At 45.0% G+C, this 27,185-nt stretch overlaps 2 protein-coding genes across 2 annotated transcripts in view; both read right to left on the bottom strand.

Moving 5' to 3' along the window:
* LOC101547091 (zinc finger protein 883) overlaps positions 1–9,344 on the bottom strand; it is a 16,474-nt gene extending 7,130 nt beyond the window's left edge. The window contains exon 1 of the mRNA XM_055145311.1: positions 9,265–9,344. The gene's annotated coding sequence lies outside the window, so the exon portion shown is untranslated. The remainder of the gene's footprint in view (positions 1–9,264) is intronic.
* Positions 6,070–27,185, bottom strand: LOC129406866 (zinc finger protein 792-like). The gene is made up of 3 exons (XM_055146495.1): positions 26,935–27,185; positions 9,200–9,394; positions 6,070–6,186 (listed from the first exon to the last, which is right to left on the bottom strand). Exons 1-3 carry the CDS (start codon positions 26,965–26,967, stop codon positions 6,070–6,072), a joined length of 345 nt encoding a protein of 114 aa, XP_055002470.1. The 5' UTR covers positions 26,968–27,185.

The raw sequence follows: 27,185 nt of genomic DNA, 5'->3' as shown, positions 1-27,185 counted from the left end.
CAAACACAAAGCAAACACAACCCCAATGATCTGTCATCGCCTGACCAGTCCCTGCCCAGACATACATAGACCCCGCCCCCATCCCGTACTACTTCTACAATTACTTGCTGTCACCTCAGAAAATAGGTGGCCCCAGAATTCTCAAAACTCAGCCCATGAATCAACCAACCCAGGCCCAGGGGCTATCACCATAACTAGCCTTGACCTACTCAGCTGAATGAAATGCCCCCACTAGTCATCTAAAATCACGGGGAGTTTATAACGCTGAACAGGTACTTCCTCCAGTCAGGTGTGGGGTGTATGCCTGAGGGGGCTCAGGACCATGTGGAACCCTAGTTGCAGCAACTCTCCAGTCCCTCAAATTGTCATTTGTATCCAGGAGACTTCTGCTTCTCTGCATTTCACTCAAGTCTGTTCCTCCCTTTCAGGCCTGGTGGCCCCCAGATCCTCAGTGCATATACCCGCCTCTGACCCCCGTTTATGAAGCCATGTAACATGTCCATCACTGTGTTTAACGAGCCAAGCGGACCAAGCAAAGGATCAGCAGATGGTCTGTTTTCCCTCTAGGCCTCAGCACACTTTGCTGTTTGCTCCTGGGCTCATTTCTGTAGTGAGCAACATTAACTTCTCTCTAGTCTGAAACAGACTCTGGGCAGGTCTCTGGGCACGCATTTCTCCAGGGAACTAGAAGAACACCACGGAGAGTCCCAGAAGGTGCTGGGACACCCACAGCTGTGTGAGTTCCAGGAATGCTCCTGGGCAGGAAAGCTGAGTGGCCTGGGAAATGCAGGGACAGGTGTGGGTGGGGTCCCCTGGTCCCGGGTCAGATGGACAGGTGGTGGTGGGGCTCCCGGGTCCTGGGTCAGATAGAGGGGCAGGTATGGGTGGGGTTCTCTAGTCCTGAGTTAGATGGAGGGACAGGGTGGGTTTCCCTGGTCCTGAGTGATGGAGAACAAGTGTGCATCAGGTGCCATTGGGCTGAATGACCTCTGCACTCAGTTCTAGAACCAAGTGGTCTTGACGCTCCTCAATGGCCTCATCACTCCTCTCCAGTCTATTGATTTTCAGAGGCTGCGGGTAGGGGTGGGGGCTGAGATAGTACGGTGGGCAGCACTTGGCCTGTACGTGGCTGACCTGGATTCGATCCCCAAGAGCCCGTATGACCCTGAGCCCCCCCCCCCCCCGGAGTGATCTGTGAGCGCAGAGCCAGTAGTAGGCCCTAAACCCCGCCAAGAGTGGCCTAAAGAAAAACTGAAGCAACAAAAATAGAAAACAAGCATATCAAGAGATTAGAGGGATAGGGCAAGGTTATTGCTGACCCCAAGTTATTCCTGGGCACCACTCAGCACCCCAAACATTGCTGGTGTAGTCCTCAGGCCTGAGCACCACCTCTGAGCTCCGCGTGCTCCGCTCTGTCTGAACCACCAGTCTGGCTGGCTGAAAAAGGCCCCAGAGCACTATAAGGGAGACTCCCAAGGTAAAGTACTAAAAGTGTGCCTGTCATAAATGTGGTGAAAAGACACCACTGTGGATGTGATCTAGTTCGGCCTCTATGGAAAACAGGTCTGGAGTCTTCTGAAAAATAATGGAGGGCTGGAGAGACAGGCTGCCAAAGCCTCCTCAAAATTTCCCTTTACTGCGTGGAACTGGCTGCCACAGGAAGGTCCATGATGTAGAAACCAATTAAGGTCGGAGGTCAAACCACCACACACACACATTCCCCAGTCAGTGACTCCCTGGGTGCCAGGCAGCCCTGTTGATAACCAGGACATCTCACCTGACCCTCTGACCAAAGCCCTTGGAGTCTGCGAAACTAGCCAGGAAGAAACAGGAGAAAAGGGTTCAAATATCCATAGAAATGTCATTTACAAAAACTAGAAAAACACTAATATATTCATGCAGACATGAGCAAACCAACAGTGATACATCAACCATTTACTTCTCAGTAGTATAAACAAGATGAACTATTCTTATTAGCACCATTAATGAATCTCTAAAAAGCCACACATTACTTCATAAAAAGGGGACAAAATGACAGGACAGTGGGGAGGGTGTTTGCCTTGCACACGGACGACCCAGGTTCAATCCCAGCATCCCTTATGTTTCCTCAAACACCCAGGAGTAATTTCTGAGTGCAGAGGTAGGAGTAACCCCCGAATATCACCGGTATGACCCAAAAAACCAAGAGAAAACAAACAAAAAAACACTTCACTTTAATGAAAAGCAAATAAATGGTGACCTGGCATGATCATTACTGTGACTGCTCACAACCAAAGGGTCTGCACAGAACAAAAATGTAGCAAACAGATCATCACTTTGACACATTTTAAAAAAATGGTTCAAGACAAATCTGCATTTCCTATACTTTATGGAAAACAAGTTTGACAAACCTGTACAAATTCCACCATCTCTTACCTCGTGGCACAGAAGGGTGCCTGGCCTCAACGACAGGCCACGAAGGCCACATATCCACTAGAGATGAAGACCCATGGCAAGGACTCTCCTCCACCCTCGTGTTCCACCCTACACAGTAGCAGCCTTAGTACAAACAGCTCTATGAGGCTAACCAAGACCTACCAAATATTTCATCTCCACCTCAGCTACAGAAGACCATGATGTGGAGGTGCTGCGAATTTGTGATTTTGTGTATCCCTTAACTGTCTGAGTGACATGCTTGGCCCTTTAAGAGACCATTCCACAGCAGTCTCTTCCTAACAAACTCAGTGTTCCTGTAAAGTTAGACCCTGCACCCATATAAACACAAGAATTGTGAAGCCACTCCCATTCTGTGAGAATAGATATGTCTCCACTAGAAAACCTGGGGAATAATTGTACTCACAGGACTGAGCACAGTACAGTATACCCTGTGAACGAAGATGAGTCTAGTTGTTCACAGAAACAAAGCTGCTCATATGTTATGGGCTCTTCTCATGGCCAGTCATGAATTTCTATCTGTAACCATGGGGGGATATGAGCTACATTCACTGTAGAATAATTTCACAATCTACACATGTACTGAGCTGTACTGTATACTAGAATTAAGTATGCTGTTAATCAATAGAAAAACAAAAAATAAACCCTGTTCTCCCCATGCCCCAGTTGGTTTTCACACTGCTCTCTCCAGAGTTACATCTGAATGCTGAGAATCCAATAGCATCTGGGATGTAAATAAGGAACACACATCCCTGCAAACTTCCTTGACGCCATGTATATTCTAAGATTTTAGGAGATATTGGAGATACAGGTCTGTTATGCCACTAAACCATTCCTTGAGGCACACAAAGACTGAGCAAAAATTGTCACCCCTTCATGTTAATACAACTGTTTTCAAATTATCCCACCCAGTGACAGAAACTAAAAGAAATTAAAAGTGCCTTACTGAGATAGGCCTGCATTTGCTCACAAAAATGAGAAGGAGCAGTAGATGGGTGGGAGGGAGTCAGTCTCAGGGTTGAAAGCTGAAGGGTGGGAAATGCCAGTACAGGACTTATGTGAGAACTGCTCTGAAGAAAGACACCTATGCTTGTAAATCACAAGTAGAGTCCTTTGGACCCCAGATTATTTTTTCTTTCCTTTTTTGGGTCATACTGGGTCAAATCCATACTCAAGGATTACTCCTGGCTCTGCACTCAGGAATTACTCCTAGTGGTTTTCAGGGGACCATATAGGATGCCCCCACCTTTCTTTCCCTTTGCTTTTAGGATCCCAGATTCTTAAACTGATCACAATCCATGTGGAGTCACAGAAGTGAATGTGGGGTTCATGAACATTCTGATGACAAAACATTTTTGCATGTGGACAATGATCGAAAAGTAACTCAAGGGGCCAGAGAAATAGTACAGCAGGTAGGGCACTTTCCTTCCATGCAGATGACCGTTTGATCCCCAGCACCACATAAAGCCCTCTGAGCACCACTGGGCGTAGCCCCCCAAAAAGCAAATGGGGGTTGGAGCAATAGTACAGCAGGTAGAATGCTTGCCTTGCATGTGACCGATCTGGGTTTGATACCTGGCACCACTTGTACTTCCCATGCCCTACCAGGAGTGATCCCCGAGTACAGAGTCAGGAGTAAAACTTGAGGACAGCCAGGTGTGGCCCAAACCATACTCCAAAAAAGGGGGAAAAAGTATTTAAAAAATCAAATGTGTCTGGGCTGGAGCAATAGCACAGCAGGTAGCCTTGCATGCTGCTGACCCAGATTCGATTCCCAGCATCCCATATGGTCCCCTGAGCACCGCCAGGGGTAATTCCTGAGTGCAGAGCCAGGAGTAATCCCTGTGCATCTCCGGGTGTGACCCAAAAAGAAAAAAAAATGTATCAAGAATCTGACGTATTTCTGGCAACACTCAACCATGTTATATTTTCAGGCAAAAAAGCTTCATGAGTAGGAAAAGTTAAAAAACCTACTCAAGACCAGTGGTCAGTCAGCTGTTTTTTATTGCTGCAACCCATGTAAAAATCTAAAGGTAATGTAGAGGGGCCCGCTCAAGCAAAAATGTAGAGGGGCCAGAATGACAGTACAATGATGTAGGGTGCCTACCTTACATGTGGCAAAATCGGATTGATCCCCAGCACCACATAAGGTCCCCCTAGCTAGCCCGGTGAGATCCCTGAGCACTGCTAGGTGTGACCCAAAAAGCAAATAAATGGGGGTTGGAGATAGTACAGCAGGTAGGGCACTTGTCTTGTACACAACCAACTCAGGTTCAATCCCCAGCATCCCATATGGTACCATGCACTGCCAAGAGTAACCTCTGAGCACTGCAGGGTGTCCCCCATACTGTCCTCAAAAAAAAAAAAAAAGAAAGAAAGAAAGAAACTAAACAAGAACTAACACATTCTGGGTCCATCAACTAACTGCTTCTCTGTTATAATATAGTATTCAGAGATAAAACCAAAGCTTTTGTTACTTTTATTGCATTAATAAGGCCTTTTCTATGAATTCTCCAGTGCATAATGAGCTAGAATTTTGATGAAAGAATTACCAACCACCCACTGGGAGTTGGAGCAATAGCACAGCGCGAAGGCCTTGGATACGGCCAACTCAGGTTCAATTCCCAGCATCCCATATGGTCCCCTGAGCACCGCCAGGAGTAATTCCTGAGTGCAGAGCCAGGAATAACCCATGAGCACCGCCGGGTGTGACCCAAAAAAGGAAAAGAAAGAAAGAAAGAAAGAAAGAAAGAAAGAAAGAAAGAAAGAAAGAAAGAAAGAAAGAAAGAAAGAAAGAAAGAAAGAAAGAAAGAAAGACAAGCATTAATTACTCTTAGGTCCATCAGCCATTGTGAACATTATTGTATATAAGATTACTCAAGGGGCTGGAGAGATAGCACAGCGGGTAGGGCGTTTGCCTTGCACGCGGCCGACCCGGGTTCAAATCCCAGCATCCCACATGGTCCCCTGAGCACCGCCAGGGGTAATTCCTGAGTGCAGAGCCAGGACTAACCCCTGTGCATCGCCAGGTGTGACCCAAAAAGCAAAAAAAAAAAAAAAAAAAAAAAGATTACTCAAGAGGGGCTGGAGCCGGGTTCGATTTCCAGCATCCCATATGGTCCCCCGAGCACTGCCAGTAGTAATTCCTGAGTGCATGAGCCAGGAGTAACCCTTGTGCATCGCCAGGTGTGACTCAAAAAGCAAAAAAAAAAAAAAAAATTAGCTTAGAGTTTCCATGTTCACTAGTATACACACTTTCTGTAACGCAAACACTTCTGTGCTCAGTAAGACCAGAGACTGTAATCAAGGGTTCCCAATACTCACTACATTAAGGCCATTCTGCAGCGGGAGGGCTCCAAGGCTGTGAGCAGACCTTCAGCGGAGTCACTTCTAATAGTCTCTGCATTCCTACAGTCTTTCAATAGTACATTTTTCTACGGTGTTTGTGCTTATTTGATTTCCCACATTCCTCACACTCCTAAGGCCTTTCTCCAGTGTGAATGTCAAAGGAGTGAGGAGACGTGGCAAAATGCCTTACCGCACTGGCTGCACTCATAAGGTCTTCTCCAGTGTGAACTCTCCTGTCTTGAATGAAAGAGGATTTATCAATGAAGGGTTTCCCACATTCAATAACACTCATAAGGCCGTAATCCAGTGTGATGTCTTGATCTGACAGAGTCCAAAAATTACAAAAAAAGATTTCCCACATTCACTGTACTCATAAGGCCTTTCTCCAGTGTGGATTCTGCAATGCTGGAGTGAAGAACACTGACTAAACACTTTCCGTGATCACTGCATTTATATAGCCTTTCTCCTGTTGCAGGAAAACAGAAACTTTGTTAAATGTCTTCCCAGGTCTGCTGCATTCATGGCCTTTCTCCAGCTGAGCACTTGCTCTGAGGTTCAATGAGCTGGGTCTCTTTGTTAAATAATTTCCCATAACCCCCACAGTTATAAGAGCTTTCTCTAGGGTGAATTTTCAAGTGTTTAGTAAGCTGAGACTTCTGCCTGAACATTTTTCCACATTTCCCACACCTATCAGGGCCTTTCTCCAGTGTGCACGCTCTGATGCTAAAGAACTGGAGTTTTGGCTAAATGCTCTCCCACACTCAACGCACTTTTAGGTCTTTCCCCAGTGTGAATGAACTCTGTTATCCGTGAAGAGTGAAGATTTCTGGCTAAATGCTTTCCCACACTGACTGCACCTACAAGGCCTTCACTGGTGTGAAATCTCTGGTGCCCAACAAGAAGGAAGTGACTGCCAAGTAATCTCCTGTACTCATCACATTTCAAAGGATTTAAGAAAATGCAAACCTTTCGATACTGACTGAGGTTGGGTTTTTTCCCTAAATGATCCACATTCCCTAAGGCCTCTGTCCAGTGTGAACTGTCTGATGTCCAAGGAGTAAATAATTCTTGCAGAATTTTTCCACATTTGCTGCACTAATAAGGCCTCTCTCCCACATGAACTCTGTGTTTACTGAGTCGACTTTTCAGCAAATGATTTCCCAGGGCCACTGTGCTCACATGGCATTTGTTTAGTGCAAACTTTCACATGCATAATGTAGCTGGAGCTTATGGTAAAGTGATTCCATATGCAGCACGTGTTCATAAGGTCTTTCTCTGGCATTACCAGCCTGTGTTCAATGGCATGTTCAATACTATCCCACAATCTCCAGATTCAAAAGTTGTTGTTTTCCCATCATGAACTTTCTGACTGTGATTAAGGTTGCAGCTCCTATTAAAGGATTTCCCATATTTGCTGCACATGAAATTTTTTTCCAGTGAGGAATTTCTGGTGCTAAACAAGTGTAGGATTCTAGCTGCAAACTTTCATCCATTTTCCAGAGTTTTCATGAGTTTCTACTCTCAGAAATTTTGACCTATACTCAGTTCCATGATTTAACCCTTTCCCTGGGGTAAGTGGCCTCTTGCTGGAGAAACTCAGAGCTGGCCTAGAAGTCCTGTACAATAAGGCTGTTGTGAAATGGCTTCCTGGACACATGGCATTTACAATTAATCATAAAAAAGCCTCCACTCACATGGCTTTCAAGGGTTCTTTTCTTCACTTACTGTACTACTTCTTGTGCTGAAGAAAGTCTCCATTTACATGACTTTCCCACATACCCCACAACTATGTAGTTTCTGTTTTGACCACGTTCCCTGATTCTCAAGCAAGTATAAAACATAACTTGTCGGGACACACGTTTTACTGGGGTGGGGGTTCTTGGATGACAAATATGCCTTGGGAGTCCTGACCTGTGACATTCCTTACACTGAAATACTCTGCTCAAAAGGAGCCTCCTCATTCTCCACTTCTTGGCAACAACGTAAAAGCAAGAAATGTTGATGAAACTGTATGTTGACTCTGGGGGAGGGAACAGTCCATAGACAAGTGTGTGCCTGAAATCACTGGTGACTCCTAAGAAAAGGGGTTGAGGACTAGAGCAATCATAAAGTAGGTAAGGATTGCCTTACACACAGCTGACCCAGGTCTGATCCCCAGCACACCATATGGTCCCCTGAACACTGCCAGGAATGATCCCTAAGTGCAGACCCAGGACTAAGGCCTGAGCAACGCTGAGTATAACCCCAAAATAAAACAACAGAACAAAAAAAGAATAGGGGTTTGGGGGACAGAATGACCATACAGCAGGTAGGCTGCTTGCCTTGCACAAGGTTGACTATGTTTCAGTTGCCAGTAGCCCATATGGTCCCCTGAACCCTTTCAGGAGTAATCCCTGAGAACTGCCAGGTGTGGCCCCAAAACAAAAACAAAGAACAGGGGACTGGGTTCAGGGTGACGATGGGATTATTTAGTAGGACTGCTCCAAGGCAGGGAATACTGCAAATGATCCCAAGTGGTATACTCCTTTCCCTGAAAATAATTTTGCCAGTGACACATGACTCAAGTTAGATGAGTACTCCAAACCAAGGACAGAGAAGCTGCTGATCCAAGACACTTAATGGAGGATTCCAAGATTGGGAATGTATTAAAAATGGAGCAGACAGGGATGACTCCCAAGAACAGAGCTAGACACAACTGAACACTGCTAGGTGTGGTCCTAAAATAAAAACAAACAGCAAAAAGGGCTGAAGAAGAAAAACAGAAATGGGATTTGGTCACTAACATTAAGGATTAGGTGTCCAGTATAATAGGAACACAGAACTGACATTTCTCTCCCCAGGGAAACAGTGCTTGTGTAGGTCCCACACAAGCTCATTTTGATGAGTCTAGACTAGCATCATCCGTGGACAACTCAGGATGGTTCACACCACTCCAAGGTGAACAAATGCAGGGATGATGCAAGAACTAGAGGAAAGACAGTATCACAGGAGCAACTATTGCTAATCCATCACCAAAGAGGAAAGAAAAGAAACAATATAGAGAGAATCATGGAGGGGCCAGGGAGAAAGTATTAGGGCTTTCTCTCCCTGAAAGTGTAACAGCGATCCTCAATATCCCCTATTGTACCCGGTCACTACCAGGAGTAATTCCTAAGTACAGAGCAAGGAGAAATCCCTGAGCACCGCCAGGTGTGGCCCCAAAATTAAAAAAAAAACAAAAAAAAACTAATAAAAAATAAAATAAGGGGCCAGAGCAATAGCACAGCGAGCAGGATGAGGACCAGATAGTACGATACATAAGGCTGAATGCATGACTCTGACCACAGATTCTTCCACAGGATGGTGCATGCAAACAGGTTTGCAGCCTGCTCAAGCTAAAGAGCCAGGAGAAGTCCATGGCCCCAATATGCCAACATACTTGTTTCTGGGGATAATGACAGGACAGGGACTGGTTCAGAAAACTAGAAGATTCTGAGGTCTTACCCAGGGAGGTAATAAGTGCCAACTTCACCAGCATGACGTCACAGTACAAGCGTCTCTGAGCCTCACCAAGCAGATCCCATTCCTCCCAGGAGAAGTCTATGGTCACATCTTCAAAGGTCACACTGCTCTGCTATGATGGTGACAGATGAAACCAAAATTCAAATATGAAATTTCAAATTCACTCTACCATAGCCATCCACCTTCCAATGTTCCCCCTTCAGTGGACAAGTACCTGTACAACCAAGGTCCTTCACATCTGTTCCAACTGCTCAAAGGACTCACCCCCCCCCCAAAAAAAACAATTCAGTTAGACAATCGGGTATTTTACCTGTTGGCCTGGCACAAAGGCCCATCCTGAAGGCCATCTGTCCAGTGCGGCCCCCGTGTCTAGTGATCAGTGCAGTACTCTGGAACCAATAGATGCCCCTCTGAATATACATCCTTCTTCAGAGAGCATCTCTCTCAAGATTAGCACAGGCAGGATCACAGCCACCAAAACTTCACTGTAGGCATCTCCCCTCCTTACATGCCTCATGCATCTAAATCACTTTCTCTTAATCCCATTCTTACACTCAGGTGGCACCCAAATGCAGGATACCTAAGAGTAGACAGTTGACACTGAAAGCAATTTAGTACCCAGGTAAATTCAGAGTCTCTACAGTAAGACTACAGATGATACACAACACTCATCTCTTCAGTTTCAAGAAAACCACAGGTCTATACAACTGTGTTCTCTGTCTGAAGATTAGGTGGCAAGAGAAGTAGTTCCAAGGGGTGGGGGTGGAAGGTAAGGTGCCAGAGAGGGTAGTATCAACAGTAACATCATTTTGCCAGGTAGTCCAACAGAGCACCAAGGTGTGGCCTGGACATGCATAGGCTCAGGTCCTTGAAAGAGTACTGATACTGATGAGGGCGTCAGGAAGTCAAGCTGACACAGCACAGGAAACAGAGACGCTTCATGCACAGAGCAGAAAATGCAGCCACCTACATGCACAGAGCAGAAAATACAGAAGCTTTCATTAACAGAAGAAAACGCAGAGGCTTTCACACACAGTGCAGGAAACACTGAGGCTTTCATGACCAGAGCAATGGAACAATACAATCAGGAAACAAACCAGGTACCTTGATTGAAGGCTGAGATAAACCCACAGAAGTTTTTGCCATTCAGGTGGCAGAAGTCAGTAGTCATGAAATGTACCACTGGTTCAGAGTCCTGACTGACAAATGGTTCCGTGAACCTGACATATACAGCTAGAACTTAAACCTTGGATCTGATGGCCCAAGGAGCCTAATGAGAGCTGAAAGAGTTTCACCTATGTCTGCTTCACAGCAGAAGTCCTCTCTGCAGCAGGACTTTCAGATGCATGAAGTATTTTACGTCCGGACCTGGGGTCATCACCAGGCAGCATTCCCCTGTGCCTGATCCATGCCTGAAACCTAGAAACACTGGCCACAAAAATGTAACCCTAAGTCACTGGAAACAGATCTATGTTCCACCTCCTCATTATCAACAACTCCCTCCTGGAAGCACACAGACAGAGGGTTAAGAGTGGTGTGAGACAAACCATAAGGTACATTGAAGACAAGGTCGGCGAAACCCTCCACGATATTGAAGATAAGGGTATCTTCAAAGGTGACACGGAACTAAGCAATCTAGTAAAAACAGAGATCAACAAATGGGACTACATTAAACTAAAAAGCTTCTGCACCGCAAGAGATACAGTGACCAGAATACAAAGACTATCCACAGAATGGGAAAGGATATTTACACAATACCCATCAGATAAGGGGTTGATATCAATGGTATATAAAGCACTGGTTGAGCTCTACAAGAAGAAAACATCCAACCCCATCAAAAAATGGGGCAAAGAAATGAACAGAAACTTTACCAAGGAAGAAATACGAATGGCCAAAAGGCACATGAAAAAGTGCTCTACATCACTAATCATCAGAGAGATGCAGATCAAAACAACCATGAGATACCACCTCACACCACAGAGACTAGCACACATCCAAAAGAACAAAAGCAACCGCTGTTGGAGAGGATGTGGGGAGAAAGGGACCCTTCTTCACTGCTGGTGGGAATGCCGACTGGTTCAGCCCTTCTGGAAAACAATTTGGACGACTCTCAAAAAATTAGATATTGAATTCCCATTTGACCCAGCAATACCACTGCTGGGAATATATCCCAGAGAATCAAAAAAGTACAATCGAAACAACATCTGCACATGTATGTTCATCGCAGCACTGTTTACAATAGCCAGAATCTGGAAAAAACCCGAATGCCCCAGAATGGATGACTGGTTGAGGAAACTTTGGTACATCTATACAATGGAATACTATGCAGCTGTTAGAAAAAAGGAGGTCAAGAATTTTGTAGTTAAGTGGATGGGCATGAAAAGTTTCATGCTGAGTGAAATGAGTCAGAAAGAGAGAGACAGACATAGAAAGATTGCACTCATCTATGGTATATAGAATAACAGAGTGGGAGACTAACACCCAAGAACTGTAGAAATAAGTACCAGGAGGTTGACTCCATGGCTTCGAGGCTGGCCTCACGTTCCGGGGAAAGGTCAACTCAGAGAAGCGATCACCAACTACATTGCAGTCGAAGGCCATGTGGGGGAAGGGAGTTGCGGGCTGAATGAGGGCTAGAGACTGAGCACAGCGGGCACTCAACACCTTTGTTGCAAACCACAACAGCTAATTAGAGAGAGAAAGCAGAAGGGAATGCCTTGCCACAGTGGCAGGGTGGGGTTGGGGGGAGATGGGATTGGGGAGGGTGGGAGGGACACTGGGTTTACGGGTGGTGGAGAATGGGCACTGGTGAAGGGATGGGTTCCCAAACTTTGTATGAGGGAAGTGTGAGCACAGAAGTGTATAAATCTGTAACTGTACCCTCACGGTGATTCTCTAATTAAAAATAAATAAATTAAAAAAAAAAAAAAAAAAAAGAGTGGTGTGAGAGGGGGCTGGAGTGATGGCATGGAGGGTAGGGTTTTGTCTTGCATGTGGCCAACCCGGGTTCAATTCCCAGCATCCCATATGGTCCCCTGAGCACCACTAGGAGTAATTCCTGAGTGCAGAGCCAGGAGTGATCCCTGTGCATCAGCAGGTGTGACCCAAAAAGCAAAAAAAAAAAAAAAAAATAGAGTGGTGTGAGAGAGGCAATCCCAGGCCAGGGATGATTCAAAGGGACAGTGTTGCTCTGCATATGGGAGCCTTGGGGTCTGACCCCCATATCACAAGCTCCCTAGAGCATGTGCTGGTCCCACTCCCCAAACATCACTAGTGTTCCCCCCAGGAAATTAAAAGAGAAGAAAACCTTATACAAAGAGCAAGCAAGCATTAAACTAAAAACTAAAGACAGAAGTCTTGGGCCAGAGCAAAGTAGAGGATAAGGAACTTGCCCTATACACAGCTGCCCGGGGTTCAATCCCTGGCATCCCACAGGATCCTCCGAGCGTACCAGGAGTAATTTCTGAGTGCAGAACCAGGAGAAATCCCTGTATATCACTTGGCATGACCCAAAAACCAAAAAAATAAAGATAGAACTCTTGGGCCAGAGAGACAGATCCACAGGCTAAGCACACACGAGGTCTAGATTCCGTCCCTGGCAACACACAGTCCCCAAGAACCACCAGGAACAATCTTTAGCAATGAAGCAGGAGTGGCTCCCAAATGCCATCAGGTGTGGTACAAACCAACCATGCAGGACACCCTAGAGCCTATCGAGAGCTTAGGAGACCCAAGCTCAACAGGGTGTGGCCCAAGATGAAAGAGAGAGAATCTGGAGAGCAGAGCAGGAACATAGGAGCACGTTCACAACAAACGGGAAAAGGAGGGGGCTGGAGCAATAGCAGAGCAGGTAGGGCATTTGCCTTGCATACGGCACCCAGGATCGATTCCCAGCATCCTATATGGTCCTGAGCACCGCCAGGGGTCGTTCCTGAGTGCAGAGCCAGGAGTAACCCCTGTGCGTCGCCGGGAGTGACCCAAAAAAGCAAAAAAAAAAAAAGAAAGAAACAAGAAAAAGAAGCCGAGGTCAAGCACAGCTGAAGAGCATGAACATCCAGGCACCATATGGTCCCCAAACCTACCATGATAACCTGTGCACACTGAGTCAAACAAGAAAAGAGCCAGGCATGGGGCTCAGAGGTACAGCACATGCCTTGTGAGTGAGACCCAGGTCCCATCACAGGCACAACATGCACCCTCTGGAACTGTCGGGAGGGGCCCAGGTCCTCAGGATGGCCAGGAGTGACTGTTCAAAAACAAAAAAAACAAACAAACAAACAAACAAAAAAACCCAAGAAAAATAAAAATACAAATATTTTAACCTGAATCTAAAGGAACTACAAAATAAAACAAACAAATATGAAACTTAATAGAAAAAAATAGGGACTGGAGATAATGAGTACAAAGGGAGGGCAAGCACTTGCCTTGCATGCAGCTGACTGGGGTCCAATTCTCGGCATATCATATCAAGAATCACTCCTGGCAGTGCTGGGAAACATCTGAGTGCAGAGCATTGCCAGGTGTGGCCCAAAAATGAAAAATAAAGTTAAAAAAAAAAAGAGTGAGGTGACAAAGATGTATCGAAAAACAAAAATTAAAGATTTGTGAGGGGTGGCACGCCCAGCTACCAGAACCTGGGACCCTGAAAAGCCTTCATCCTGGCCAAGCTGCCCTTGGAGCACCTGGCCAAAGGGGAGCCTGCAAGCCTTAGGAGTGTCAGAAGTGAACTCCAAGCCTCAAGCAGGCACCAAAGAGACCCCTCCCCCTTCAGGTACAGCAGTTCGGGGAGGGGGTCGCTCAGGCGGCCACAGTTATTTTTCCCTCCATTACCGAATTCTGAAGAGGATATCCTGGCTATCCCAAACACATCAGGCAAATAGTCCACTAGCCTGTTCCAATCTAAATACTCCCAAAACTCACCAAAATAACAGTAAACACAAGAACCCGACTAAGCCTAATGTAAAAGAACACATCCCCTAAAGCCGCACATAAAGGCAGAGGAGCACCAAAGAGGGAGTATTCTTAAAGGGGGAAAAGGAGACCACCATCGACCAAGCCCATCTAGAATCCTCCCTTGCAGCAAGAGGGGGTCATTGATAGTGAACTGGAGGGACCCACCTCCATACTACCACAGCAACATGAAGAAACAGCGCAGATCCCCTCCACAAGGAATGGATGAAGAAAAGAGCCCTGAAGCCTCAACAGGGAGCACCCACAAATATAATCTCTGTGACAAAGAATTCAGAGATGAAATGTTAAGGATATTCAATGAGCTCAAAGAAATGTTGGAACAGGCATCCAGTAAATTAAAGGAAGACTTTCATGAAAGAAACAATGGAACGGACAGCCAACAAAATACAGGAAGAAATGAGAGCAGAAATAAAAAAGCTACAGTGAGGCTGGAGCAACAGCACAGTGGGCAGGGCGTTTGCCTTGCATGCGGGTTTGAGTCCCAGCATCCCATATGGTCCCCTGAGCACTGCCAGAGGTAATTCTGAGTGCAGAGCCAGGAATAACCCCTGTGCATCGCCAGGTGTGACCCAAAAAGCAAAAAAAAAAAAAAAGAAAGAAAGAAAGCTACAGAGGTGTAGCTTTAAAGGCTTCGGTAGATGAAATTTAAAAAATTAAAAAACAGTGGGTGCCCTCAACAGTAGAATAACAACAGCCAAAAATAGAATCAGTGAGCTTGAAGATGAGCTGCAGAAAGCATACAGGAAACAAGACATAACAGAAAAAGACCTCAAATAGCACTCGGGCGAATAAGAGACCTAGGGGATGAATTCAAGAGGAACAACGTAAGAATCATCTGAGTACCAGAAGGACAGGAAGCAACTCCAATGAAGTAGCAATAGTTAAAGATATCATTGCTGAGAAGTTCCCAGAGCTGAAAAATGCAGGCCTCCAGATCCAAGAAGCCCGAAGGGTACCACCTAAAAGAGACCCTAACAAAGACTCCAAGACATTTTATAATCAGATTGGCGGATACCACAGATAGAGAAACAATACTGCAAGCAGCAAGGTCAAAGAAGGAAATCACATACAAAGAAAAACCTCTTAGATTTACAGCAGACTTATCAGAGGAAACCGTCTGAGCCAGAAGACAATGGTGGGATACAGTGAAAAAAAAAAAAAAAAAAAAACTCAGTGAAATGAACGCCTCACCAAGAATACTTTATCCAGCTAAACTCTCACTCAAACCCAAAGGAACGAAGGAACAATACACTATTTCAACAATTTTAACAACAGTTTTTTTTTAACAACAGTTCAGGAACTTCATAGACTCAAAACCAACTTAAAAGAAGGACTAAAGGGGTAAGCTACTGTAAGACAAGAAAAACCCCTACAACCACAAAAAACCTCTACAGAAAGATGGCACAAAACACCATGACAATAATCTCTCTCAATGTCAATGGTCTAAATGCACTAATTAAAAGACAGAGTAGCAAAATGGATTAAAAAACTGAACCAACCCAACATTCTGCTGCCTACAAGAAACACATCTGAACAGTCAGAGCAAACACTGACTCAAAGTCAAAGGATGGAAAACAACCCTTCAAGCAAACAACTCCCTCAAAAAAGCTGGGGTGGCGTACTATTACCCGACAACATAGATTTCAGGCTGAAAAAGATTAGAAGAGACAGCGATGGCCAATTTTTAATAATTACGGGATATGTACATCAGGAAGAAATCACACTCCTAAATATATACACACCCAATGAGGGGCCAGCAAAAACAACTGCTAACAGACTTCAAAGATGACATTAGTAGCAATACAATAGTAGTTGGAGACTTCAACACCACCCTATCACTTCTTGATAGATCAACAAGACTAAAACTCAGCAAGGAAGTAATGGATGAGAGAGGGCTAGTAGATATATACAGGACTTTTCACCCCCCAAAAAACAAATATACAGTCTTTTCCAGTGCACATGGAACATTTTCCAAGATAGATCATGTGCTGGGCCATACCTAAAAAGAATCAGGAAGATAGAAATTGTATCAACTCTCTTTTCAGACCAAGATGCACTGTAGAAGTTAATCACACACAGAAACTGAGAATCAAATCAAACACCTGGAAATTAAACAACTCAATGTTGAACAACGAGTGGATTAGGAAGGAAAACAAGGAAGAAATAAAAAGATACTTGGAAGCAAATGAAAATGAAGACATAAGCTATCAGAACTTGTGGGACACTCCTAAAGCAATGTTAAGGGGAAAATGTATAGTTGTGCTAGAGTAAGAAAGGGCCCACATAAATAACCTGACTTCATAGCTCAAGATCTTAGAAAAGGACCAACAAAAGGAGCCCAAACCAGGCAGGAGGAAGGAAATAATAAAACTCAGCAGAAATTAACTACATGAAAACCAAAAAAAAACAATCTAAAAGATCAATGAAACTAAGAGCTGGTTCTTTGAGAAAATAAACAAGATAAGACTCACAAGGAAAGAGAGAACCCTAATAAACCGAATCAGAAATGAAAAGGGGAACATCACAACAGAAACCAAAGAAATTCCAAAAATCATCAGGGATTACTTTCAAAGTCTGTATGCCACAAAACAAGAGACCCTCGAAGAAATGGATAAATTCCTGGATTCCTATAATCTCCCAAGGCTGAATCAAGATTTGGAATACATGAATAGACCTATTACCATCAAGGAAATTGAAACAGTAATCAAAAGTCTTCCCCGAAACAAAAGCCTAGGTACAGATGGATTCACTAGCAAATTCTTCCAAACATTTAAAGAGGATCTATTACCAGTCCTTTTCAAGCTTTTCCAGGAAATTGAAGAAACAGAATCTCTCCCAAACGGTTCCTATGAGGCACATATCACCCTAATACCAAAGGCAAACAAAGACACCCCTCCAAAAAAAAAAAAGAAAATTACAGGCCGATATCCCTGATGAACATGGATTCGAAGATCCTCAATAAAATATTAGCAAATAGAATCAATCCAACAATTCATCACAAAGATCATGTACCATGAAAGTGGGATTCATCCCAGGGATGTAAGGATGGTTTAACATTTGCAAGTCAATCAATATCCATCATATCAATAAAAAAGATAAAACCATATCAATATCAATAGATGCAGAGACAGCATTTGACAAGATCCAGCACTGGTTTATGACGAAAATCCTAAGTGAAATGGGAATTGAAGGAACTTTCCTCAATACTGTCAAAGCTTGTATAGACAAACGTATGGCAAGCATTATCCTCAATGGGGAGAAACTAAGCGCCTTCCCTCTAAGATCAGGGAGAGACAAGGTTGCCCACTCTCACCACTTCTGTTAAGTACAGCTTCTCTCCCTCTCTCCCCTTCTCTCCCTCTCTCTGCTTCTCTCCTCTCCACTTCTCCCTTTCTTCTTCCTGCCCCCTCCCCACCCCCCGTCCCCCCCACCTGAACCCCCCTGAGGTTATTTGGAGGGCATCCAAACAGGAAAAGAAAAAATCAAACTCTATTTGCAGATGACATACTGTATTTAGAGAACCCTAAAACCTCTACCAAGAAGCTCCTAGAAACAATAGACTTGTACAGTAAAATCGCAGGCTATAAAATCAATACCCAAAAGTCCATGGCTTTCCTAATGCAAATAATAAGACAAGAAAGTCTTATTATGAAAAAAGCAATCCCATTCACAATCATCACTCAGAAAATCAAGTACCTCGGAATCAGCTTAACTAAGGAGGCAAAGGACCTGTGCAAAGAAAACTACAAAATGCTACTTGAAGAAATAAAAGAGAGGGGGCTGGAGTTATAGCACAACGGGTAGGGCATTTGGCCGACCCAGGTTCAATAACCAGCACCCCATATGGTCCCCCAAGCACCGCCAGGAGTAATTCCTGAGTGCAGAGTCAGGAGTAACCCCTGATCATTGCCAGGTGTGACTCAAAAGCTTTTTTTTTTTAAAAAAAAAAAAAAGGAAAGAAATAAAAGAGAACACAGGAAGTTGAAACACATCCCCTTGCTCATGGATTGGGAGAATTAACATTATCAAAATGGCAATACTCCCCAAAGCATTCTACAGATTCAAAGCAATCCCTATAAGGGTACCCACAACATTCTTCAAAGAAACTGATCAAACACTCCTGAAATTCATATGGAACAATAAGCCCACAAAATAGCTAAAGCAATTCTTGGGAGGAATAAAAGATGGGAGGCATCAACTTCCCCAGTCTCAAACTGTACTACAAAGCGGTAGTAATTAAAATAGCAAGGTAGGGCTGGAGCGATAGCAAAGCGGGTAGGGCATTTGCGTTGCATGCGGCAGACCCGGGTTCGATCCCCAGCATCCCATATGGTCCCCTGAGCACCGCCAGGAGTAACTCCTGAGTGCAAAGCCAGGAGTAACCCCTGTGCATTGCCAGGTGAGACCCAAAAAGCAAAAATAAATAAATAAAAAATAAAACAGCAAGGTATTGGAACAAAAGCAGATCCACAAATCAATGGAATAGGCTTGAACATCCTTCACATGCCCTCAAATAAATTATCATGATAAGGGAGCAAAAAATGCTAAGTGGAACCAGGAAAGACTCTTTAACAAATGGTGCTGGCAAAACTAGACAACTACATGCAAAGAAAAAATGGGCTCAGAACTCTACCTAACACCATGCACAAAAGACAGATAAAAATGGATTAAAGACCTCAACATCAGACCAGAACCCATAAGGTACATTGAAGAAAAGGTCGGCAAAACCCTTTACAACACTGAACTAAAGGTATCTCCAAGGACAAAACGCCACTGATCAAGCAAGTGGAAAAAAAGATAAACAAATGGGACTGTGTTAAACTAAGAAGCTTTTGCACCTCAAAAGAAACAGTGACGAGAATACAAAAGATAGTCTACAGAATGGGAAAGGATATTCACCCAATACCCATCTGATAAGGATATACAAAATATCAATATCAAGGATATACAAAGCACTGGTTGAACTCTACAAGAAAAAAACATCCAATCCCATTAGAAAATGGGGCGATAAAGTGAAAAGAAACTTTCTCAAAGAAGAAATTTGAATAGCCAAAGGCACATGAAAAAGTGCTCTTCATCACTAACCATCAGGGAGATGCAGATCAAAACAACAATGAGATATCATCTCACACCAGAGACTGGAACACATCCAAAAGAACAAAAGCAACCAGTGTTGGCATGGATGTGGAGAAAAGGGGACTCTCCTTCACTGCTGGTGGGTATGCTGACTGATTCAGCCTTTTTGGAGAACATGAACATTTCTCAAAATCCTAGAAATTGAACTCCCATTTGACCCAGCAATACCACTTGTGGAACTATATCCCAGAGATAAAAAAAAAGTACAGTAGAAATGATATCTCCACTAGTATGTTTATTGCAGCACTATTTACAATAGCCAGAATATGGAAAAAACCCGAGTGCCCGAGAACAGATGATTGGTTAAAGAAACTTTGGTCTATCCACACAATGGTATACTATGCAGCTGTTAAAAGATGAAATAATGAAATTTGCATACAAGTGGATATTCATGAAGAGTATCATGTCAGAAAGAGAGGGACAGACATAGAATGACTGCACTCCTTTGTGGAATATAAAGTAATATAATAGGAGACTAACACCTAAGGATAGTAGAGATAAGGGTCAGGAGGATCACTCCATGGCTTGGAAGCCCATCTCATATGCTGGGGGAAAAGGCAGCTGGGATAGAGAAGGAACCACTAAGTAAATGATGGTTGGAGGGCTTGCTCGGGATGGTATATGCGTGCTGAAAGTAGACTATGAACAAAACACAATGGCCGCTTGGTGCCTATATTGCAAACCATAATACCCAGAAGGAGAGAGTGAGTAAGAGGGAATGTGCCTGCCACAGAGGGAGGTGGCAGGAGGGATACTGGAAACACTGGTGAAAGAGAATTGTTAGAGTGGAGGGATGAGTACTCGAACATTGTATGACCAAAACGTAAACATGCAAGTTTGTAAGTCTGGAACTGTCACGGTGATTCATTAAAATTTAAAAATTAAAAAAAGGGGGGGGGCTGGAGCGATAGCACAGTGGGTAGGGCGTTTGCCTTGCACGAGGCCGACTCGGGTTCAATTCCCAGCATCCCATATGGTCCCCCGAGCACCACCAGGAGTAATTCCTGAGTGCAGAGCCAGGAGTAACCCTTGTGCATCGCCGGGTGTGACCAAAAAGCAAAAAAAATTTTTAAAATTTAAAATTAAAAAGGAAAGGAAGGAAGAAAGGAGGAAGGAAGGAAGGAAGGAAGGAAGGAAGGAAGGAAGGAAGGAAGGAAGGAAGGAAGGAAGGAAGGGAGGGAGGGAGGGAGGGAGGGAGGGAGAGAGAGAGAAAGAAAGAAAGAAAGAAAGAAAGAAAGAAAGAAAGAAAGAAAGAAAGAAAGAAAGAAAGAAAGAAAGAAAGAAAGAAAGAAAGAAAGAAAGAAAGAGAGAGAGAGAGAAAAGACGCAAAGGATCAGTAAAACTGTGGCCAGAGCAACAGTACAGCAGGTTGGGCACTTTGAACTGCACATGACTGACCTGCACACAGGCAAGCACCCTATCTGCTGTACTACCTCTCCAGCTCTAAGAATAATTTAGAATAAATTTTAGGTTAAGTATACCTTCTAAGGGGAAGGTACTGGTCTTTTTTTTTCAATTATTATTTTACTTATTTTTAATTTTTTTTTTACATGAATCACTGTGAAGTACAGACTTACAAACTTTTGTGCTTACGTGTCAGTCATACGGAAAGGTACTGGTCTTGCAAGCAGCCAACCAGGGTTCAATAACAGCATCCCAGATGGTCCCCTGAGCACAGCCAGGAGTGATCCCTGAACATAGAGTTGAAGTAAGCCCTGCACCACCAGATGTGACACCCAAAACAAGAAAAAAAAAACAAAAAGAACTGCACCTGGCTCCCTCTGTGAAAAGGGCTACAGGCTGGGAATACAGTACAGAAATAAGACACTTGTCTTGCACTTGACAGACCCCAGTTCAGTGTGAATCCCCAACTCCACATAGTCCCTGAGCACTGCTGGGGTGACACAGGCAGCCCCTGGTTCTGAACTGACAGCTCAGTGTGGTTCACAGAAGCAGAGGGCGGGGCATCAGCCTCCTGAGCCCCACTCAGAATGCTGTCAAAGAAAAAAAGCACAACCCAGGAAGGGTGGACACCGATAGTCTGCAAGCAGTGTGGAAGGGTCAAATCCACTGGCCTCCAGCCTTAGCTAAACTGCCAGCTTATGGAACAGGGTGGCGGTTGGCAGGTGGAGAGGCTGAAGCCTGACCCACCTGGAAGTACACACACCCTGAATAAGGAAGCTGGGGAAACCAGTTATTAAAGCTTTACTAGGTATTACAGCATATAGTCCCACATCCAAAAGAACAAAAGCGACCGGTGTTGGCTCGGATGTGGGGAGAAAGGGACTCCTTCACTGCTGGTGGGAATGCCACTGGTTCAGCCCTTTTGGAAAACAGTATGGATGCTTCTCTGTAAGAAATCATGCAACCCGGAGATTCTTCTTGCAGCGATTTATTCAGAGACCTTCTCGGGAAAGAAGAGGAACGAGGGACAAACGAGAAGAAAACCCCCCTAGCTAGGCAGCTTCCCTCCTTATCTAACCCTCGCTGCCTGCTTACGCCCAAGTGTCTGCAGCTGATAAACTAGTTACAGCTCGTGGCGTGACAAGACATCCTGATTCCTTATCAGGTGTTATCTACGAAGTACGGTGTAATTAACAAGAAACAGGTGTCCACGAAGCACGGTCCCGTGGCGGCTCTCCACACTTCTCAAAAAATTAGAAGTTGAGCTCCCATTTGACCCAGCAATACCACTTCTGGGAATATATCCCGGAGATGCAAAAAATATAGTAAAAGTGACATCTGCACCTATATGTTCATTGCAGCACTGTTCACAATAGCCAGAATCTGGAAAAAACCTGATTGCCCGAGAAAAGATGACTGATTAAAGAAACTTTGGTACATCTACACAATGGAATACTATGCAGCTGTCAGAAAAGATGAAGTCATGAAATTTGCATATAGGTGGATCAACATGGAAAGTATCATGTTAAGTGAAATGAGTCAGAAAAAGAGGGACAGACATAGAAAGATTGCACTCATTTGTGGAATATAAAGTAACAGAATGGGAGACTAATACCCAAAAATAGTAAGAGATAAGTACCAAGAGGAGTACTCCACAGCTTGGAAGCTGACCTCATATGCTAGGTGAAGAAGCGGCTCTGATAGAGAAGGAATCACCAAGCAAAGTGTCCTATGTGGGCCCACTAGAGATGGGAAATACGAGCTGAAAATAGCCTATAGGCTGAACATGATGCATACTTAATACCTCTGTAGAAAACCACAACACCCAAAAAGAGAGAGCGAGCAAATGGGAATGCCCTGCCACAGAGGCAGGTTGGGGGTGGTGTGAGGGATGCTGGGACCATTGGTGGTAGAAAATGGGCACTGCTGGAGGGATGGGTACTCGATCATTGTATGACTGAAATGTAAGCATGAAAACGTGTAAGTCTGTAACTTTGTCTCACGGTGATTCACTAATAAAAATAAATAATTTGGAAAAAAAAAAGGCACACAGTGCTGGGCCTAGCCTTCCCACAGCTTAGTAGATAGTCACCAAGGTAAGCTTGGTGGTCACAGACATCCTCAATCTCAATAGCAATGTAAACCTCAGTCACTGTGTGAGGCCTATCCATCGCTCAGGCGTGGACACAGAAGCAGAGAGCTCCAACATATCCTTGGCTCTGTACTTTTCTACAACTAATCGCCATCACCTCAGCAGACACTAAACTTGCCACCCAACTTTCAAAGTATGACCCCAGGAATCACCCTGCACCGGTGTGTTTCTCTCAGAAAAATCCCTGGCCATCCACCACTACGTTGTACCCAGAACCCCAACCCCCACCGCAAGTTCACAAAACAGACAACTTGGTCCACCAAGTTCTTCCTACACAGCACTTCTGGGCCCATCTTGAATTTGATTACGCAGTTCCAGCTTTTAATTTGCGAGACCCTTCTGAAACCCATTTGGGATCCATCTGGTCACATTAGCTGTCTCACACATCAAATCTTCCCCTCAAGTAATAACTAAAACAGCATGGTACTGGAACATAGACAGACCCGCACACTAATGGAATAGGGTTGAATATCCTTACACACACCCTCAAATATATGATCATCTAATCTTTGGTAAGGGAGCAAGAAATATAAACTGGAGCAAGGAAAGCCTCTTTAACAAATGGTGCTGGCAAAACTGGACAGCTACATGCAAAAAATGGGCTCAGACCTCTACCTAACACCAGGCACACAGATCAAAATGAATTAAAGACCTCAACATCAGACCAGAATCCATAAGGTACATGAAGAAAAGGTCAGCAAAACCCTCCACACGATACTGAAGCTGAAGGTATCTTCAAAGATGAAACACCACTGACCAAGCAAGTGGAAGCAAAGATAAACAAATGGGACTATCTTAAACTAAGACGCTTCTACACCTCAAAAGAAACAGTGATCATGATACAAAGATGGCTTGTGGAATGGAAAATGATACACACCCAATACACTTCTGATAAGGGGTTAATATAAAAGATATGCAAGGCACTGGTTGAATTCTAGAAGAAAAAAACAACCAATCCCTTAAGAAAATGGGGCAATAAAATGAACAGAAACTTTCTCAAACAAGTAATTCAAATGAGAGATGTGATCCTGGGGGCCGCACGTGTGCGGCCTCTCTGCAGCTGCACGTGCATGACTCCAGAGGCCAGCTAAACTACTTTTGGTACCGGCAGCTCCTTGCAGAATGTCTCCAGACTGAGAACTAAGCCACAGCCCCATGCCTGCTCAGGAGGGGAAAGGTTTTTCTCTCTCTAGCCTTGGGGGGGAGGTGGGAAGGGCGTGGCGACCACCATATTATGAGGACCACAGATTAGAGTTACAAGCTTGCAGTGATCCAATACCTGGAAGAAATTTCCCTGGACTTAGTTGCTAAAATATAGAAATCCAAAACTGCGTGGCCGTGACCTCATATCTCTTCACAACAAGTCTGACTTTAGTGGGGAACTCCTAACAAAAATAGTGAGGTTTTGGTTGAAATATTGAATGTAACCAAAGTAAAGTGAAATTTATCAGTTGGGGAGGGGTGGGATGAAAGGTATACTGAGGTTTTTTTTTTTTTTGGTGGTGGAATACGGGCACTGGTGAAGGGATGGTTGTTCGAGCATTGTATAACTGAGACTTAAGCCTGAAAGCATTATAATTTTCCACACGGTGATTCAACAAAATAAAATTTAAAAAAAAAGAAAATAATCATTAAAAAAAATCATACTCTGGGATGGAGTAATAGTACAGTGGGTAAGGCATTTGTCTTGTACGTGGCCAACCTGGGTTTGATCCCTAGAACCCCGTTTGGTTCCCCAAGCACCATCAGGAGTGATTCCCTGATCTGCTGCATGCAGCCCCCAAGCAAAAAATAAAAACAAACCCAAAACAAAAAAAAACAAAAAAAGAAATTCAAATGGCCAAAAGGCACATGAAAAAATGCTCTTCATCAGCGAGATACAGATCAAAACAATGATATATCGTCTCACACCAGAGAGACGGGCACACGTCCAAAAGAACAAAAGTGTTATAGATGTGTGGAGAAATGGATTCTCCTTCACTGTTGGTGGGAATGCTGACTGGTCCAGCCTTTTTGGAAAACAATATTGACTTTTCTTAAAAAACTAGAAAAACTGAGCTCCCATTTGACCCAGCAATACCACCTTCTGGAAATATACCCTGGGGGCCCAAAAACACACAGCAGAAACACCATCTGCACTCTTTTTTTTTGCTTTTTGGGTCACACCCAGATGCTCAGGGGTTACTCCTGGCTTTACACTCAGGAATTGCTCCTGACGGTGCTTGGGGGACCATATGGGATGCCGGGGATCGAACCCTGGTCGGGCGCGTGCAAGGCAAACGCCCTACCCGCTGTGCTATTGCTCCGGCCCCCATCTGCACTCTTATGTTCATTGCAACACTATTCACCATAGTCAGAAACTGGGAACAACCTGAGTGGCCAAGAACAGACAAATGGGTAAAGAAGCTATGGCACATCTACACAATGGAATATTATGCAGCTGTTAGGAAAAAATGAAGTCATGAAATCTGCCTATAAATGGATGGATTTGGAGAGTATCATGCTGAGTGAAATGAGTCAGAAGGAAAAGGATAATAGAATGACTGCATTCGTTTGTGATATATAAAATATATATATAGTAGAAGAATAATATCCATGGCCAGGGAAAACAGGGATTAGGAGGAAATAGTCAATGGTTGGAATTAACCACAAGCATGTGTGGGGCTGAAGATAGGTAAGATTGCATAGAAATCAGTTATGACAATAATAGCTTGGAATGATCACGCTGGACAAGATCTAAAGATTGAAAGTGGGTAAGGGATTCTTGATAACCTTTCAGTACCAATATTGCAATCCATAATACCCAAAAGGGGGGGGGGTAGAGAAAAAGAGAGAGAGAGAGAAGAAAAGCACCTGCCATAGGGGCAGGCAGTGGGTGGGGGATGGGGGTTGATGGGAGGGAACCTGAGGACACTGGTACTGGGAAATGTACACTGGTGGAGGGATAGGTGTTGGAATACTGTATGACTGAAATCCAATCATGAACGGCTTTGTAACAGTCTATCTCACAGTAGTTCAATAAAAAAGTTAAAAATAAAATAGCACTGTAGCACTGTCATCCCGTTTTTCATCGATTTGCTTGAGTGGGCACCAGTAACGTCTCCATTGTGAGACTTGTTACTGTTTTTGGCCTATTGAGTATGCCATGGGTAGCTTGCCAGGCTCTCGGGATACTCTCGGTACCTTGCCGGGCTCTCCAAGAGGGACGGAGGAATCGAACCCAGGTGGGCCACGGTGCAAGGTAAACGCCCTACCCGCTGTGCTTATAGTCCCAGCCAAAAATCTTCCCCACATTCGCGCGGTCCACAAAGCCCAATACACTAGCACCACACCTAGACAAGAGTTCAGTGCATTTTCATGAGTCCTAGAAACAGTACAGCGGGTAAGGCGCTTGCTATGCATGCAGATGACCCAGGTTCCATCCGCGACATGGCTTGGGGTTACCTGCCACCCGCCGGAGTGAGCCCTGAGGACCGCCGAGTGGGACTCAGACACCACAAGAAAAGCAAGAAAGAAGAAAAAAGCCCCCGGGAGCGGCGGTGCGAGGTGGTGGGACAGACACCGAGAGAGGCCCACTGAGCTACAGGGTTCCGAAGTCGTTTCTGCAAGGACCGCCAGGACGCTGCATGCGGGATCCGTGCAGCGCACGCATCCCGGCCCTTCCAGAGTCCTGCAGCGCGGCGATCCGCGAGGGTCTCACCGCTGCCTCACGCTGCTCAGCGGCCCAGGAGGCGAACGTCCGGCTTCTGGTGCCCGAGCTGACACCCCTGAACCGCTCGTCAGGGCGGCCTCTGGGGCTTCACGCCCCACATGCTGCGGGTTCCGCTCCCCTGCCCCCTGCCTCGCTCTGCTCCCGGGGACACACGACTCGCGAACGTCCCGGTCCCGCACGGGTGGGCCCTTCCTGGCGGGGATCCCCGGGAGACCCGCCCCCCGCCTTCAGACTCGGCGGCGAAAAGCACGCAGGGCCTGGAAGATTCGCCATTTACCTGAGCCGGGGCCCTCAGCTGGGCCGCCGCCATGGGAGTAGGGAACGGAGGGGTTGGGATCCGAACGGGCAAGGGATCCAAGAAAAGCGAGCTCCAGCGCGGCGCGGGCCCGGGCGGTGCTGCCGGGCCTGAGACGTCTTTCCGTCACGTAAATAACTTATCTCGCGTAGGCTCGGCCCCGCCCCAGGTTTTCGGAGGTTTTGAGAAGGTGAAGAAGCCGGCGAACAGCGATAAAATTGACCACGAGGAGA

The sequence above is a fragment of the Sorex araneus genome, chromosome 8 (genome assembly GCF_027595985.1).
Source record: "Sorex araneus isolate mSorAra2 chromosome 8, mSorAra2.pri, whole genome shotgun sequence".
Lineage (NCBI taxonomy): Eukaryota > Metazoa > Chordata > Mammalia > Eulipotyphla > Soricidae > Sorex > Sorex araneus.
This window is presented reverse-complemented; position numbering and strand designations above follow the sequence as displayed.

Excerpts from the sequence above, each read along its gene's own strand:
- LOC129406866 (XM_055146495.1), bottom strand. The coding sequence starts at position 26,967 with ATGGCGGCGGCCCAGCTGAGGGCCCCGGCTCAG. Across the intron at positions 9,395-26,934 it reads AGCTGAGGGCCCCGGCTCAG|CAGAGCAGTGTGACCTTTGA; the intron begins GTAAATGGCGAA and ends TCACCATCATAG. Across the intron at positions 6,187-9,199 it reads GTCATTATCCCCAGAAACAA|CATTGCAGAATCCACACTGG; the intron begins GTATGTTGGCAT and ends TCTTCACTCCAG.